At 37.2% G+C, this 18183-nt stretch overlaps 1 protein-coding gene across 6 annotated transcripts in view; it reads right to left on the bottom strand.

Annotated features, from left to right (window-relative positions):
• Positions 1-18183, bottom strand: part of sfl (N-deacetylase and N-sulfotransferase sfl) — a 953010-nt gene that overhangs the window by 114152 nt on the left and 820675 nt on the right. For all 6 annotated transcript variants that reach the window (XM_069818157.1, XM_069818158.1, XM_069818159.1 and 3 more), the window contains one exon: positions 10241-10441. In XM_069818157.1, coding sequence (XP_069674258.1) covers positions 10241-10441 — 201 coding nt within the window. The remainder of the gene's footprint in view (positions 1-10240; positions 10442-18183) is intronic.

The following is an 18183-nucleotide window of genomic DNA, read 5'->3' on the forward strand; positions in this document are numbered from 1 at the left end:
AGACAAACTGAATGTGCGGAGTATCATACATGGCATTATGCTTAATTATAATGTATAATTGCGAATTTAGGAATATAAGATATAGTAAACATAACCTATAATATTTCCATATGAATGGCAGGACATTGGAGACCACTAAAATTAGATAGAAAGGGGCAACTGGTACAGTAAACATAACCTATAATTTCAACATATCGTGCGGTGCAACTGAAAATTATTGAATCGTGCATAAATGAATGTACAATAATTTCGCAATATTTAATCGAAATAAAGGCAGGTAGATCTATTACACATACGAACAACGTAATTTTCACACCAAAAATAATATTACACCTTAACTCGCAAGGAATTATGTCTGAAGTTTCTCCTAATCATTGTTTTAAATTTTATTAATGCAATTACACTACATTTTAGAGAAATATATGTTACTTTTTATGCATTCCAACTAATTTATATGGTTGAAACGCCGCCCTTCGTGATCGGGTTAAGCGAGTCACATGGTCTGCCTTACGGCCTGTATTAGATCACGATGGCAGTGACACAGTCTATTGTTCCTAGTACACACAGCGCTCCAAGCGGCTAGCAACTAAGGAGAGAAATGCAAAAAATCACCCCAAGCTTCGCGACTGTATATACTAGACTGTGGTTCTGTGTTCATTTTTTTTTTTCGCCATTCCTTGGCGCCATTCTCAAATACCAGCTCTGTAGTTTTGCTGTTGTAACTTATAAACGTTACTGAGAACTCCTTAGAACGAAACAATGACGAAATCTCGACCACATGCTAGTAGTTCGTTTCCATGTTTATTTTTCCTGCCGCTTACTTTCGAGAGCGCTACCGTCGTAAAAATTCAAGCAGCCTCTGAACCCTGGAGACTTGTCTCCAGGCTGAAAGTCTTAATACCTTTCGTCCATACACGAGGGAATTTGCATATGGATTTAGGTTTGTACAGACTACCTCTAGGTAAGTCTGTGCGTATGGGATTCTTTAGAGATGCAGCCACTTTTATTTTTACATTTCCCTTTCAAGTTCTTGCAGGTCTTCTCTTACGCTTTTTTAAGGTATCCATTCTAAAACATTTTCTCGATGTCTGTCTTCTTGCATTCGTTTTATATGCCCGCACCATCTTAGCTGTTTCAATGTTATCTCCTCCGTCCAAAATTATACAGAGTATTAAAAAAAGTATCCAATATTTTAGGAGGTGCTAGTATGCATCAAAACAAGAAAATAGTATCTAATAAAAATGGGTTCTACAACACATACTTTCTGAGATCTAAACATTTGTTCATAGAAGGTGCTCAATGTGACGTCCATTCATGGCAATACACTCCTCTGCGCTTCGGCGTAAGGAATCACGCACTCTTTGAAATTGACCTGGTTGTTCTTGTATATGCTGACATGCTTTGAAGACGCGATCCTGTAGTGTCTGCACATTGTTGATTGAAGTGGCGTAGACCAATTTCTTTATGTGTCTCCATAACCAAAAGTCTAGGGGATTTAGGTTTAGGGAACGAGGAAGCCAAGGTGTGGGGCTTCCCCGACCAATCCAACGGTCCTGAAATGTCAGTGTCAGGTGTTCCCGCCCATTGCGGAGAAAATGTGCTGGTACGCCATCATGCATGAACCACATCTTTAGTCTCTGTTGACATGGCACATTCTCCAGCAACGTAGGCAATACGTTAATAAGAAAGTCCTGATAACAATCACCAGTTAATCTCTGTGGTAGCACGTATGGCCCTATTAATCTATAACCGAGAACGCCTGCTCATACGTTGATTGAGAATCGGTACTGATGCTTGTTTCTTCAACTGCATGAAGATTTTCATCAGCTCACACATGATGATTACGAAAATTCACAACACCATCTCTGCTGAACCCCGCTCATGTCCGCAACCAGACTTTTGTTTTCAGTATTCCTTGCGACGTATCATTATTCCATGCCAGGGGTGTCACTACGGTGTGATTATCTGGTAGTCTGGTGTATTGTGGGGCAGAGAAATACATTGCCATAAATGGACGTCCCATTGAGCACCTCCTATGAACAAGTGTTCATATCTCAGAAAGTATATGTTGTAGGACCCATGTTTATTAGACATTATTTTCTTGTTTTGATGCATACTAGAGTCGACAGTATTTCGGAAGACGGTCGTCTGCTAGAGTTAGCGCCGAGAGAGACGGAGAGAGTGAACAAGGGAGCGTACAACAATGCCATATCATAGTACACTCGCACATGCAGTACAAATAGGGCTGAAGAGAATTTAATTTCTCAAAAGATAATAATGACTTTTGACGTTGATTAGTGTAAGCATGACACCAAACAAATCCTGTTTCCTTCACTAACAATTTTTTTACAAGGTTCGACATGCTTCTGTAGTCGTTTCTTGCGCGTTGGCAACGTTGCAGCCAACACCATGATGGCTGACAGCGTTCTGCTCAACAACGTTTTTAAAGTAATTACACACTTTAAACACAATCTATCGCGTCTGCCTGTGCAGTACTCGTCTTTTTACACTCTCCCATTCCACTTATTTACCTTATACACACATAGTATATGTTAGTTTTACTTATTCAATGTACTGAAACACTCACACGTGAACAAACGAACTCGATAAGCGCTTGTTACTGACTGATTCTGATTGGTTCTACAATACAAGTTTGTGACATCACATGCCAGAAATGCTATGGCGCATATAGCAGCGATCGCCTTCCGAACTGCCGTCGACTCTATCACTCCACAAAATACTGGATACTTTTTTTTTAACACCTGCAGATTTTCTTTCATCACTCGTCTAATTGTATTTATTTATAATTTTATCATTTCTCGATACTTGGGCTGCTCGATGCTAGAAGTTCAATTCAGTTGCAAACTGTTTAGACTGAATTGTGTGTTTGAGGGGGCAATTGTATGCCCCATAATTGATTGTACTTTTAACAATAGTGCTATAAATGTTCATTTTTTATATTCTACTTATATTTTTCCCGATAAAATTAAATTTAGTGCTGATTAGCATAATTTTATTTACTTTTCCTGTTTCTAATTTCATCATATTTTCCGTCTTTGTTTATTTAAGCTCCTAAATATTCCACTTCATTTTGACATTTAATAATGTGTCTACCTTCAATTGTTAGATCTTTCCCTATACCTTCAATTACAAAATAATTTGATTTAGTTGTGTTGATCAGTGATGAAGCTAAGGTGTAAACATTGGGTAGGCTGAAAAAAAAATCTGCTTACCTTATATAGTTTTATAGATCAGATGCTTCTCGCCTTTTCTATCAATTTTTTTTGTGACACAGACCCCACAAGAAGATGATGACCACTCATTTTCACCCCCAAACAGAATACATGTAAAACAATATAACTTACTTGTCTCAGAGCACCCTGTTAGCCAAGGATATTTTTTATACCATGAATATTGAAATTTCCTATTTTGTCTTCCTCCATCCGCTATTTTCATATGTAAATGCAGTGTCGATCTCCTTCCTATCTTTGTAAGCTTATTTTGTTTCATACGCCCAACGTGAAAACGGTCTCCCTTTTAATTCTACAAATAATGACGTCAATGTTCTCTCAGTATGAGCCATTTTACACAAAATTAGAATGTAACACATACGAATGCACTTTTGATTAAACTAACACTCAATAACGCAACGCAATCACAGAAAACCAACATAAAGCGGCGTATTATATCGCAGTTGAGACTAGCCCGCAACCTGCTAATGAGACGTAACGAATCGATACCCCTCCTCCCCCTCCCGGCCTTCCCTCAAGTTTGCGAGTGGCGCTGCCTATGATCGAAGCCGTCGCGCCTAGATACGAGGCTTCTGTCACAAGCCTCTCGCAGTGGAATGACTGCCACCAGTGAATTTAATTTAATATATGAAAGGATCTGAGTGAAAACAAGTGTTACGATACATCGTTATTAGGAACTTGCACTATTACTAGATACAACTCAAAGTGTTTGGTTGGCTAAGCCTTAAAATTCTCTTAAGAGCTTCGACACTGGTGTTGAAATTCAACCCCGAATTTTCCAATAATTGTGTAACCATGTAAGTAATTCCACATCTTCTTGGTCTTGGACCATAGCAACTCGGTCATCAGCAAAACGCAGAGTATAAATAATTTTTATTGCCCTGATTACTTTTATGTTTGTTAATTTTTGTATTTATTAGTGTGATGCAGTTTTCTGAAACTGAGATATGCTTTTTCTAAATCAATGAGAGTTAGATGGAGACTACTGTCTTTTTATCATTTGAACAAGGCAAAATATATTATCGATAGTAAAGCGTCGTGCTCTGAATCCAGTCTGTTCTATTTCCAATGTTTCTTTGTGATTTTCTTCCAAAAAGTGTTGTATAACCCTTCCATACCAGCGGCTCAGTTTGTTAGTAACCGTAATTCCTCTATAGTTGTAACAATTATCTTTTTTGTATTTTTTGTGAATTACAGAGATATATCCCAAGTTTCCACTCTTCTGGAATGTTTTCTCCATTTAGACTTTTTTTTTTTTCATTACTCGTCTTAATTTTTCGTGTAATTTATTTGAATTATGTTTAATTAGTTCAGCTGTTAATCCTTCCGGTCAATTCAGTACTTGTTACTCAAGAAAAAGATTTTGAATTGATGAAAAGAAAACCATTTGAATGCAGTCGATTGTGTTCTACTTTAATACACAACCTCAGTATTTGCCTGAAGGGACTAAGAAGAACCACCTTATTCAAGATAGCTCGCTTCGGAATCATGCCCAAATATTCCACAATATTAAGCTAGTATAGTATCCTCCGGCTAGCCCAGTCAGAAAATTAGAAGTTTAAAAAGATAATATGGGTGAGTTAGGAAAACGCTGAGCGAAGGCAGAACAAAGGTTTGCAGGAATGTTTCAAATTGAAGAGAATAATATGTACAGGGACATCATTTTATTTTTACTAATATTTTTAGTATTAACCTGCCTATACCTTTGGATTAACGGTTGAGAACCGGAAACACCGTTTGCTGCCCCTTTCCACGACTGGAATTCGATTATACTGGCGTGAGAGACAATTGAAATGATAGCCGTCCAAATCTTGGATTTAAAATATCGGCATCCTAATCAATTCAAATGAACAAAAAAGAAAATGTAAATTAATGTTAAAAAAATACATAATGAAATTAAAAAAAAAAAAAGGAATATTCTGCGACAAGAAGTGGTAGCTATCAAAACGATAAAAATTTATTGAAAATAAATAATTTACATTGAATATTATAAAGATGAATAGATCACTTTACTAGATATACGAGTAGAAGAGACGAAAAGTAGTTCATCCATTTACGTAAACTAGGAAATATTGCGATTTTGAGTTTGATAATTTTCATTAGGTGTTAGCTTGTATTAACAATACGAGTTTTTACTCACGAACTGAGCTATCCATTCGGACGTATTCATTATGCAGTGTATATTATACTGTCTACAGCACATTAGCGTACAATATAGAGAATGAAGTTTAAAAATAATTATAATATGGATATTTAAACACATTTTTGAAAATGGTGGCGTTCATTTCGATAGAGGCTTCAGTTCTTTTGTACATATTATCGCACTATAGACTATTATACTTAATTCCAATTACCAGTTTCGTCCTTCTTACTAGTAACTCATGTTGAAATAATTCTGTAATAATAATAATCCGTGGCGCTACAGCCCGTGAAGGGCCTAGACCGACCAGGCAGCTGCTGGCCTCACGTGCACATGCCGAAGCAGAGGTGGATGAGAAATAATTCTATACCTACTCTATAAAAGAGTGCCTTACGTACTGTAAATTCTATCTTCACTTCTGCCCGATCCAATAAATAAAATTACTCAGACATGCTATCTACTGTCCGTCCAAGTCGTTTTGTCGCAGGGTCGTAGAAAGGGGGGAAATCACGTGACAGTTAATTACTTAACGAAGCCCTCTTATTTAAGTTTTTTAAACAGTTGTATAATATTACGTAGACGTCCAATTCCTAACAGATATTAAGGTTTTCAGAAAAGAGCTAAGACAGCCCAGCCACTAGCCTTTACAGAGGGGAGAGCAGAAGCGGGTGGGGAAAACCGGGATGCGACGTAGGCAAACGGTTCCTGTGCGAAAATATGATTCAATATTTAAAGCTCTTTCGTCACTGGAAAACGCGAAAATATTTCTGGAAAGTACTATACTCACTAACTCAGTACTGTTTATTATGACCGTAAGGCGACTTTGACTGTGGGTTGAGAACGGTTGGAAGTTTACTATTAGAGGGGGTGGAAGTGAAGTACATTCAAAAACTCAGGTACACTAAAAATTGAAGTAAAAATAAAATGATGTCCCTGTAGTAATTGAACGAGAAATGTCACCTAACTGAAAATTGTAACGTACTCTGATCAAAAGAGAGAAAGGTTTTCCGTTAGATAATAGAATATTATATTATATTATTACTAGTGGCTTGTGCAGCAAATGCTGCTGCAAACTAAGTTGGTTAGACGTTCAAATAAAAATTTTTCAGATTTATTTTCAATGAAGAATACCTGTCTTTTTGATAGTTATTTGCTTCCATAATAATGAAACATACTCCCTCTGAATGGATTTTTTTAGGCCAAATACTTCTTCTTGAACCTATCCAACTTCAGTTTTTGAGTTTCAACTCGAAAACGCAAGTAACAATGTCAGGACGATACCAGTAGCTATTTCAGGTCATTGTGGATTGTAGGCAAAAAAAAAAAAATGTCAGGTTTGCTAAGCTTTCGAGCAATAGCATTTTCGTATAGCTGATGCATGTAGAACTTGAAATGTAGAGCGTAAAATCATTTTATCCTACTAAGAGATCTTGCTGAAATGATCTGGAGAGTACAAAATTTTCTAGGCCTCTTATTTTATCAGTAAGTAATACCTTTTGATCTTTCCTTAGGAACTGTAATTTTTGCGCTCTCTCGAGCCAATACTGAAGACAATGACACATATCAATATCTACACTACACCGCCATTAAGTATATGAAAAAGACCCAACCCCACTGGTTTAATAAGTATAAAAATATTTGATTTTTAATAACAATATTATTATCTTACTTAAGTTTTGTAGTTATATATAGCAGTCACTCAGTAAATTATAGAAATGAAGATCTAAATTAAGATATTCTCTACATTTACTTACATAACCTCAAAACGTTTCAATTTCATGTCATCAATATAGCATCCATATTATGTACAATTAATGAAGAATAGACGCATCATGATACTAACTATAATAATATTTAATTTCTAATGGTAATAATGTCATCAAACCGCCTCAAGTTTCGTAGATTTGAATATCCAATACACAGCTGTACTCAGAAAATTATACACTGCAGAATCAGTTTTTAATAACAAATTGAATTGAGCTCTAAATATGTGGGCAATCCTGCAGGTCATGGCCTTCGTGTAATAGCCTATTGTTTATTGTAGTGTGTGTTTTGTTCTGAAATTCAATCAAGTCGGCCGTGATTCAATAAAATTAGTTCTCAAAACTGACAACAGATGATTTTGGAAAATAGGAAAATTATGTAGGAAAATTAACATTTCAGTGAAAACTACTACTTTTCCGAAAAACTTTGGATGACAGGCATGAAAATGGAGAGTCACTCATTAAAATCCTTTCAGCCGTTTTCCAGTAATTTCCATTACCAGTTCAAATTATATATATAGATTATTATTATTATTATTATTATTATTATTATTATTATTATTATTATTATGGAGTTTATAAACTGCTTTTTACTGCTGAAAATATTGATATCATTTTCTAAACTATCGAAATTGGATTTGGATGGCCTACTGTAATGTTTCTGAATCTTTTTTATGAAGAGGTCCCACTTTTCCTCACATTACTTTAGTGCGGCACTCTCGCTATAAGTACAGAGTAGAATGTAGAACAAAGTAATGTGCAATTTGATATTAATTTAAAGTGAAAACAATTTAGTTATGTTATATGTAACGCAAAATTGTTGAATGTTTAAATTGTCATACAACTTTTTAATAATAATAATAATAATAATAATAATAATAATAATAATAATAATAATAATAATTATTATTATTATTATTATTATTATCATCATCATCATCATTATAATCGCTATTATTTTGTTCGCGGACCTCCATTAATTGTTCTTCGGACCCTTAGAAGATCATGGCTCCCGGTTGAGTCCAATATATTTCATACGTCTAGTTGCATTTTTGGCTATAATATCAAATACTTTAAACTTGTCCCTAGTTTTTCCTTTTTTATTATCCATTCCAGTAATAGGGTCTTTTATTGCTAAAAAAATCCATAATACTTATTTTTTTAATATTCGTAAAACGACTGAATTAAAAATTTGTACATGTGGATCATTTTTACGTCTGGAAATAGTTTTACTCTAAGATATAGTAGGCTTAATGTATCATATTCATAACATTGATTTGTATGCTGTATTCTAATAATAAAATATTCCTTTATACGGTATTGTTTCTTGAATCCACGAATGTTCGATGACGCTTAAATTGTTTACATGTTACAACGTTTGAGTCTGGAATTAAAGTTAATATTTAGTTGAGGAATTGATGAAGTTTAAATTTTCAATGGAAGTTCATCGATAGCATATGACTGCAACATGTGTAAAAAACCTTCTGGAATCCAATGTCTTGTTGTCAAAAAAGTAAGCATTTACACGAGTAGTGTTAACGGCACACCAGACATTCACATTTGGTGAGTCTAATTGAAATCTGTGTTCAAACTTTCTACGGACTATGTATGGTTGGAGATCAAAACATTTCTTTGAAGCTTGCCACCACTCTTCTTTCTTCTAACGTTAACCTGTTGCCCATGACATATACTTGAAATAATAAAAAATACAGGGACATCATTTTATTTTTACTAACATTTCCAATATTAAGCTGACTATACCTTTGGATTAACGATTGAGAACCGGAAACACCGTTTGCTACTCCCTTCCACGACTGGAGTTCGATGATACTGGCGTAAAATACAAACAAATCACTTTACTAAGTATAGGAGGGAAGAAAAGTAGTCATCCATTTACGTAAACTAGGAAATATCGCGATTTTGAGTTTGATAATTTTCATTATGTTTCTGTTTAATCAACATATAGTACAGTATTAACAATGAGTGTTTTTACTCACGAACTGAGCCATCCATGCGGACGTATTCATTGTGCAGTATAGGCCTATATTATACTGTTAGCTTATTAGCGTACAATATAGAGATTGAAGTTAAATTGAAAAATAATCATAATGTGGATATGTAAGCACATTTTTGAAAATGGTGGCCGTTCATTTCGATAGAGGCTTCAATTCTTTTGTGCATATTATCGCACTATAGACTATTGTACCTAATTCCAATTACCAGTTTCATCCTTCGTACTAGTACCTAACTCATGTTGAAATAATTCTGTACCTACTCTATAAAAGAGTACAAATTCAATCTTTACTTCTGCCCGACCCGCACAGATAAAATTACTCAGACATGCTATCTACTGTCTCTCCAAGTGGTTATGTCGCAGGGTCGTAGAAAGGGAGAAATCATGTGACAGTTAATTACTTAATGAGGCACTTTTATTTAAGTTATTTTAAACAGTTATATAATATTACGTAGACGTCCAATTCCTAACAGAAATTAATGTTTTCAGAAAAGAGCTAAGACAACCCAGTCACTGGCCTTTACAGAGGGGCGAGCAGAAGCGGGTGAGAGAAACCGGAATGCGACTTAGACAACGGACAACAGTACCTGTGCGAAAATATGATTCGTCTTTCGTCACTGGAAAACGCGAACATATTTCTGGAACGTACTATACTCACTAACTCAGTACTGTTTACTGTGATCGTAAGACGACTTTAACTGCATATGCGGCCTTGGTTCTGTGTGGAGGACGTGTGTAAGGTTACTAGTAGAAGGGGTGGGAATGAAGTACATTAAAAAACTCGGGTACAATAAAAATTGAACTAAAAATAAAATGATGTCCCTGTATATATTTCCCATTGAAGTGTTCACATAATTTGACATTCCTGTAAGTCTGTAGTGTAATTATGGTTAAATGACAATTGTGATGGCGCGATCGCCAATACAAGTTTATTTCTAGGCCTGTTTCTGCCTACCACAAATCTTACGGGGTTTACCTAGCATCGAAACCTCGTTCAATGCATGGAAAGTCGTCAGGGGAGCTTCTCACGCACCAATGAATGCATGTGGAAGTGAGACGAAAGGCAACTTACTTGATTCTATTGTAGACTAGAAGCTCTGCGATCTCGCGGCCGAGGCGAGAGTACGTTGTTTCCACGAACACGAGCACCTTGGGGTCGATGCGGAGCCTGGCGGCGGACCGGTGGTCGTGCGCAACGGCTGGCACGCGGGTGGCGCCGCTCAGGATGGCGCAGCGGATCGACGGCTCCGGGCGTGAGTCCCGGCGGATGAGACTGCAACAACAGAACAGTGAAAATGGACCAACAAAGACGGAAAACATTGGTACAGACAACAAGGGAGAATATTCAAATGAATGGATATTGCGATGCTACAGACTCAATATATACTTGTAACAGTAAGTACTTCCCTTCCGATAATACAACAGTGTGTTCGGGAAATGCCGTCCAAAAACAGCACTGAAATATAAAGGGAATAATGCCAATTGCAGGGTTGTTTCCGATCTCTGATAACGAATTTGAATGACGTCATGTGCGTCATAAATCACACCGACAGCTGAATTGCGACGAAAGGTGACAGACCAATAGTGAGTGATTTCATAATCAGAGTGCACGGTGTATCACAGTAGCAATGCCCAAGGAAATCGAGCCTTTTTGGGAGGGGTACATAACAACCCTTTCCGATGCCAAGTACAGTTACGTGAAAATCATAGGAGCCTGAAAAAAAACGTGGTTTCGTTATTTCCAAGAAAGGCATCTTGTGTGTACGTAATAAGACTGGCAAAGCTCGGATGGGATTAATTCCAGAGTGGAAAAAGCAAGCAAATCCACCCCCTGTCACAAGTCGCCGCATCCCACGAGATGATACAAATTAATTGCATTCGAGCTTTTCCAATCTTATTAAGTACATAGAAGATGCCTTTCTTGGAAATAACGAAACCTCGTTTATTGCAGGCTTCTTTTATTTTCACTTAAATGTACTTGGCATCGGAAGGGGTTGTTAAGTATACCTTACAAAAAGGCTCGATTTTCTTGGAAATTTCTGCTGAGTCGCCGTGCAGAGATCACTCACTAATGGTCTGTCACCTCGCGCCACAGTTCAGCTGTCGTGTGACTTCCGACGCACATGATGTAATTCAAATTCGTTATCAGAGATCGGAAACAATCCTGTAATTTAAGTAAGGAAAACAATACTCCAAGATCGCAGCATCCGTGCCTCAGCGCTAGCACGCTGGTCTTCTATCCAGGTGGTCCGGATTCGATTCCCGTCCTAATTGTGATGGAATTTGTGGTGGACGAAGCAGATGTTGTAGAGGGTTTTCCCCGAGGTATTTCCGTTTCATCTTTCATTCCACCAACACTACACTTTCACTCATTTCATTTACACTAGACTCTCGCTAATCCGCCCCCCAGTAATTCGGTCTCTCAATCATCCGGCTTCCTTCTAGTGTACTTCCTATCACTTCTATTGTAATTGTTTTCTGAGAAATTTGCAGCGGTGTCATGTATTACTTATATATGTATACGAAGTCGTTAATTTGGCAGAAACGAGCAGTGCAGGAAGAAATGAATTTGGGGCAGTGACGGGTAGGTCAGAACCTGCGACAGCTAAAGATGTGAAAAATAAAATTTTAGGAGTATTAGATGCAATTGAAAAATGTGGGGATGTGAAGTGGAACTAAAGTGGAACTGTAAAATGATCGAGAAGTAATTAGTGAAATTATAAGGGGAAGAAGAAGAAGAAGGAGAAGAAGAAAAGAAGAAAAAGAAGAACAATAAGAGAATCAAATGAGAAGAAAAAGAGTAAACGTAATTACAGTGAGTGAGAAATGGTGAGAAATGAACTGGGGTAAGTGAAGTAGTGAGAAAGTGAAAGTGAGTGCAAATAGGAAGAGTATAATAGAGAAAACGTATTAAGTGAACTGAATAAGTGAATGAAAAATTAAATTTTTGTTTTATTTAACGATGCTCGCAACTGCCGAGGTTATATCAGCGTCGCCGATTGTGCCGGAATTTTTTTATCACAGGAGTTCTTTTACATGCCATTAAATCTACTGACATGGACCTGTCGCATTTAAGCACACTTAAATGCCATCGACCTGGGCCGGGCACAGAAGCCCAGCGCTAAACCGACTGCACTACCCAGAGCAACCAGTAATTTTTTTTATTCTAGTAGGTTATTTTACGACGCTTTATCAACATCTTAGGTTATTTAGCGTCTGAATGAAATGAAGGTTATAATGCCGGTGAAATGAGTCCAGGGTCCAACACCGAAAATTACCCAGCATTTGCTCATATTGGGTTGAGAGAAAACCCTAGAAAAAACGTCAACCAGGTAACTTGCCCCGACCGGGAATCGAACCCGGGCCACCTGGTTTCGCGGCCAGCTGCGCTAACCGTTACTCCACAGGTGTGGACCGATCAGTAAATGGAGATAAGAGAAAAATAGGAGGAAGAGGTAAGGGAAAAATAGGGTAAAAATAAAATCTGGTATTTTATAGAGAAAAAGTGAAATTGAGATATTAGTGAATATTAGTTAGAGAGAAAAAGGGTTGAAAGTGGTATAGATTATCAGAGATGGCACTTGGAAAGGGCTAATATTACGATTAGTGAACAAATAGAGAATAGCAAATGAAATGTAGGATACGTATTGAATGGGAGGATAGACCAGTAATAAGAAGGTATATTTGGAGTATTTGTGTAGACGTGTACTGCAAAGAATGTGTTAATGCAGGGCTGGGCATCGGGAGCGCATCCAGACTCTAAACGGGGACGCTTAATATTCATCAGTTACTGAATCAACGCTGCGCGGTGTTCGGCGGGGAAGAAAGGCGATGAAGAGAAATCATATGGCTCCCCGTGAGAGAGTAGAAAGCGCTCATGGTGCCCAGCCCTGTGTTAACGTAATAAATGTTCATGGTGGCACCGGATAGAGAAATGTGAGGTGTACCATTACATATAAAAAGTGCTGGGATAGGCCTACATACAACGGCCACATGTGGAATGTTCTAGTTTCAATTTAAAAATGCAAGTGGAGTGGTTGGCGCAGCTTATAACATTAAATTTAATGACATTTTCAAACACTTTCAGTAATCCGGCACTCTCGCTAATCCGGCACTCCTCTGTGCAAGAAATAGCAGAATTAGCAAGAGTCTACCGTATCATCTTCAGTAACATAAAATAGGATAGTGTGAATTCTTGGGACTCTGTGTCCTGGGGTTTCCTAGGTCTCTTCTGGAGAAAGGACTTCGCTCTGCTAGGACTGAGCAGGATGGCCCGTTTATCAGTAAAGGATTCACATCTCAGACTTGGAAAAATTTTCGCATTTAAAGAGCGCACAATAAGCCACTGTGAACGTATGCATGATCAGTCCCTGGCCTGGCCCTTAAAAGTCAAGCCAAACAAACTCTCTAGGATCATTCGTTACTGGGATAGTAATTATTCAAATGAGACACATTGTCGACATACGTGGAAAAGTGCTAATAACACATGCTATTGCTTGTTTATTGCGGCGTACAGTATACCTTTCTGCGACTCGACTCTGACTCTCATTCAAGAGGAGATGTATGTCGCAGTACTGTGGCGTACCCTACTCACTCTATCACGATTCTAATTTATTTAATGAACTTGCAATCACAATCGCAAATTCATTAATGCTATCAATTGAACAATGTTTTCTCAGCCTGCTAGCCTGCTTCTTTATTTATATTGTATTCTAGTATTTATTTATACTGTATTCTAGTAAAACACACATTATTTCCGCCTGTTTATACTGTATGTTCCTACTAGAGTTGAACAACGATCAAGAAAGCAAGACTAACAGCGCCCGCAAAGCCGAAAATCCGCACGACAATATTGTCTACGTCGTTGACTGCTTGTGAATGAATCAAGCGACGTTCAAGACATTGGGAGTGGTCAACTCTTGAACATCAAGCAATCTTGAATCGTCGCAGTTGTTTATACCACACTGAACTTTTATTTGTTTTGGCAACTGTATGTATAAACAATCAAGTAGCTTATTTGAAACAGCATCTCTACCTTTCAGTGTATAACAATCCGTTCCCAAATCTTTATTTAATTACTAGATCCTTATTAAAAGGCTACGATTTTTTTCGTATGTTTGAGCGCAAGTGTACAATCTCAAGTAAAAACAATATTAACGCTTTATTTAACGTTATGTTTTAAGTTTCTTAGAAATGCAAATTTATTTGAGAATTTTCTTTCTTTTTATATAACCATAAGTAATATCTGATCATAAAAACAAAACATTCTGATAACTATATTACTGTTTTGTTTTGTCTTTTTGTATCAATTAAATATCTCTAATGTTATTTATTTGAATGATGTATGTTATTCACAGTTACGAAATCTTTCCACGTCGACCAAATTCTATTTCGAGAATGATGAGCAAGACTCGAAGCGCATGAGAGTTATGAGACGAGATTCGAAAGACAAGTGCAACGAACACAGCCGAGCGAGAACGGCATTTAGTTCTGTTCATCTCTAGTTCCTACAATGTAATGCGTGGGTCAACGGATGTCTGCTCTATTTGTGTGAAATCGAAATAATCACATCTAACGTCGGAATTCCGAAGTATTCTGAGCATTCGATACTTAGACCGAAGCTTGATCAAGAATACTTTAATTTGAAAAAAATATATATATATAATGTGTCCCATTTCATTTTTGGGTAAAACTGCGGATTATAGGGTATGTTCGTAACCTGATTTTACATTGTCTTGATCCCCTCCATCACGTTCTGTGCCTCTTGTGTGGCATTTCCAGAAAACTCGGCATGTATCTCCGAAACAAGTACAAACTTGTCTCTTAACTTTTGCAGTGAAAAATAAAAATTATATAACTTATGGGTTTGTTAAATACTCATATCGTTGTCCAATTGCATTACTGTTGTTCTTTGAACAATGACTGCTCTTCGTTATAATCATAATCGAAAGTCAAATTTACGAAGATGAAATGTAAAGTGTGAATGCGAGATCTCACTTGCATAACATTCAACATTTATTTCCATCACGCGAGAGTTTTGTGAAGAAAGAAGTCACAGAAAAGTGAGGACTTGACTTTTACTTGGGAAATCCAGTAGCGCTCCTAACCGCTGATCCCGTATGCAATCCTCGCATCTCGCAGCTATAGAAACCACTCACTATCTCTCGCGTAGTCTGTACTTGTGCGAGGCGGGCCTCGCACCTCGCACGTCGCATGCGTCGGTTCAGAAAAACCAAGGCTTAAGGGAAAATCGTGAACAGAGACGAAAACCACTTTTTTGAAAACGAACTTTAATGCTATTATGTATTTTTTTGCTGATTGTGAGGAATGTTAGATATACTTTTCTTCAATATTAATGTTTTTAATCAAAATTAGTCGCTTTCATTGGTTACTATTTAGCATTTCACCAACTTAATATCAAATGTTACGGTATTAAACTTTTCAACCGAGGCTTCAAGATATTATAAAAGCGCTTTCGACACCAATATCAAGGTTAGCATCGACTGATACTGTGCTAGCCTACTATTGCAGTCCCTGTTCCTATGCCATTAGGTTATTATTAGACAATAGCTCTGTTACTATGCACTCCACAAAAAGTAGGTAATATCTTAGAAGTAATTTCTTATAACAATCAAAGAGATAACCATAGTAGCCTACCATGATTTGCTATAACTCCGAAAATGACAGCTGATATAATCGGTAAAATGAAGACGAGGATGACGATTAACTGATACTTGATCTAGTCTACGTAATATTTTCTCGGTATATAATTAATATTATTTATTTTCTTCTCCATTCTATAATCCGTAAAATGTAAAAGGAAATGATGATAATGCTGATGAATATAATTTATTTTCTTGTACAAGATGTAATCCGTACAATGTAAAAAAGGATGATGACAATCATTGATTCATTTCATTTATTGGTCGTTTAATCTCCCCTGTGATGTGTTACATACCACTGTCTGTAGGGGAGGAGACAATTCTATAGACAAACACACACACACACACAGACACACACTAGACAATGACACATTTGTGTGCTTTCTTAGCTTGGGGTCAGCACAGCGTAAGGGCCTCCACTGAGACACACACAGGACGGAACATTAAAAAGGAACATCCATCCATCCATCCATCCATCCATCCATCCATCCATCCATCCATCCATCCATCCATCCATCCATCCATATTCGAGACGGGATTCGAACCCACGAACTTTCGGACCGCGTAGCCTAAGGAGAGCGCGAGACAGGATTCGAACCCACGAACTTTCGGACCGCGTAGCCTAAGGAGAGCGCGCCTTAGACACCAGTAGTCACCCGGCCCGGCTAAAGTACGGTAACTCAAAATAAAAGACGACTAAGTTTTGTGTTTGCACAAACAGATTTGTTTATTGAATCGTTATTGAAACAGAAATAAGCAAGTTAAAATCTTTATATTTAGATAGATACAAATGAGATTCTTCATAAATGTATACGTTAATACTATTATGCAAAGGTATGTAATACTTTTATAATTTAAAGAGTAACTACATCTCTAATTAGGGCACAACCATGTGACAGCGTAACTGCTCAAGAAGGTTCCATCTTATTAGTATACAATTGTGTTAGATTTTATATACAGAGTGTCCCAAATTGATGTATACATTCTTTGAAATACTATTTCACAGCAAAGAAATGAGATAGAAATACGATTTTTGCGAAGGCAATGGAAAGCATGGAAAAATGTTCATCTGTTTATAAACAAAGATGGCGGTAAAATTATCGTTCGATCAACGTAAATGGATCTTGAAGTGTTATTGGAAAGTGAAAAATGTTGTTGAGGTTCAACGACGTTGGAGGGTTGAATATGGGACACAACCACCAACAATGTTAACTATCACAAGAATCCGAGACAAGTTTGAAATCGACGGAACGGTGCAAGATGTGTTGAAAGGGCGGTACGGAAGAAAGAGAAGTTTCAACGATAACGAGAGTGTTAATGCAGTCATGCAGGCTTTTGCACAGTCCCCAAAGAAGTCAATGAGGCAATGTTCTCGTGAGATTGATATCAGTGTTCGTCGAATTTTGCGAGCTCAAAAATGGAAACCTTACATTCCGAGACTTGTCCACGCACTAAATGAGAACGATCCAGAAGAGGACGAAGAGGAATGCTGCGGAGTTCCCGCCTCTCCGGATTTAACCCCTCCAGTCTTCTACCTATGGGGAGTTCTAAAGGACACAGTGTACGCCACAAAACCACAAACACTGGAGGAACTGTGAGTTCACATTGAACATGCCTGTAATGATGTTCCATTAGCAACAATCCAGTTGGTATGTCGCTTTGTTGTACGTCGTTATTGGGAGTGTACTGTGGCGAAAGGGGACCAATTTGAACATGTACGGTCTTCAGGAATACAAAACCGCAAAATTCGTATTTCTGTCTCATCTCGTTGCTGAGAAGTAGTGTTTCAAAATGTGTATACATCAATTTGGCACACTCTGTATATATTGCGAGGCAAAGTTTAGATAAAACTTCGAGCACAAACACACATAATAAATAATGTATTTAATAGCCTCATTATTTCTATCATGTATTCTAACTGCTGCAAAATTAAACGTAACGAACAAGCCTATTGAAGAGGTCACAAATCGTGGCTTCCACAATGTTCATGTTATATAGGAAATATTATTTTTAGAAGCAAACTTTCTTAAGTTCTTTACTATGCCGTAACTCTTGTGCATTTCACGCTTCGAAATTGCTTAGCAACATATCTGCTGAGAAATCTAATTTGTCCGTCGCTTCATTTACTTTTTATTTTTGTGGGCAAACTTTATTTACTATCAGGGCAATGTTCTTTTTCCTGCTGTTAACAGTATATTGTTACGTCCAGAATTGTCCACTTTTATTTTATTTATTTATTTTAGTATTTCCATAGTTTCAGTAACATTTGCACAATCTCAGGTCTAATGTGAAACGAATATGAGAAGTTCATTATTGTTATCCCTGAAGATTTCTTTTTAAAATCCTGAACCTC

This window comes from Periplaneta americana, chromosome 2, assembly GCF_040183065.1.
Source record: "Periplaneta americana isolate PAMFEO1 chromosome 2, P.americana_PAMFEO1_priV1, whole genome shotgun sequence".
NCBI classification, from domain to species: Eukaryota; Metazoa; Arthropoda; class Insecta; order Blattodea; family Blattidae; genus Periplaneta; species Periplaneta americana.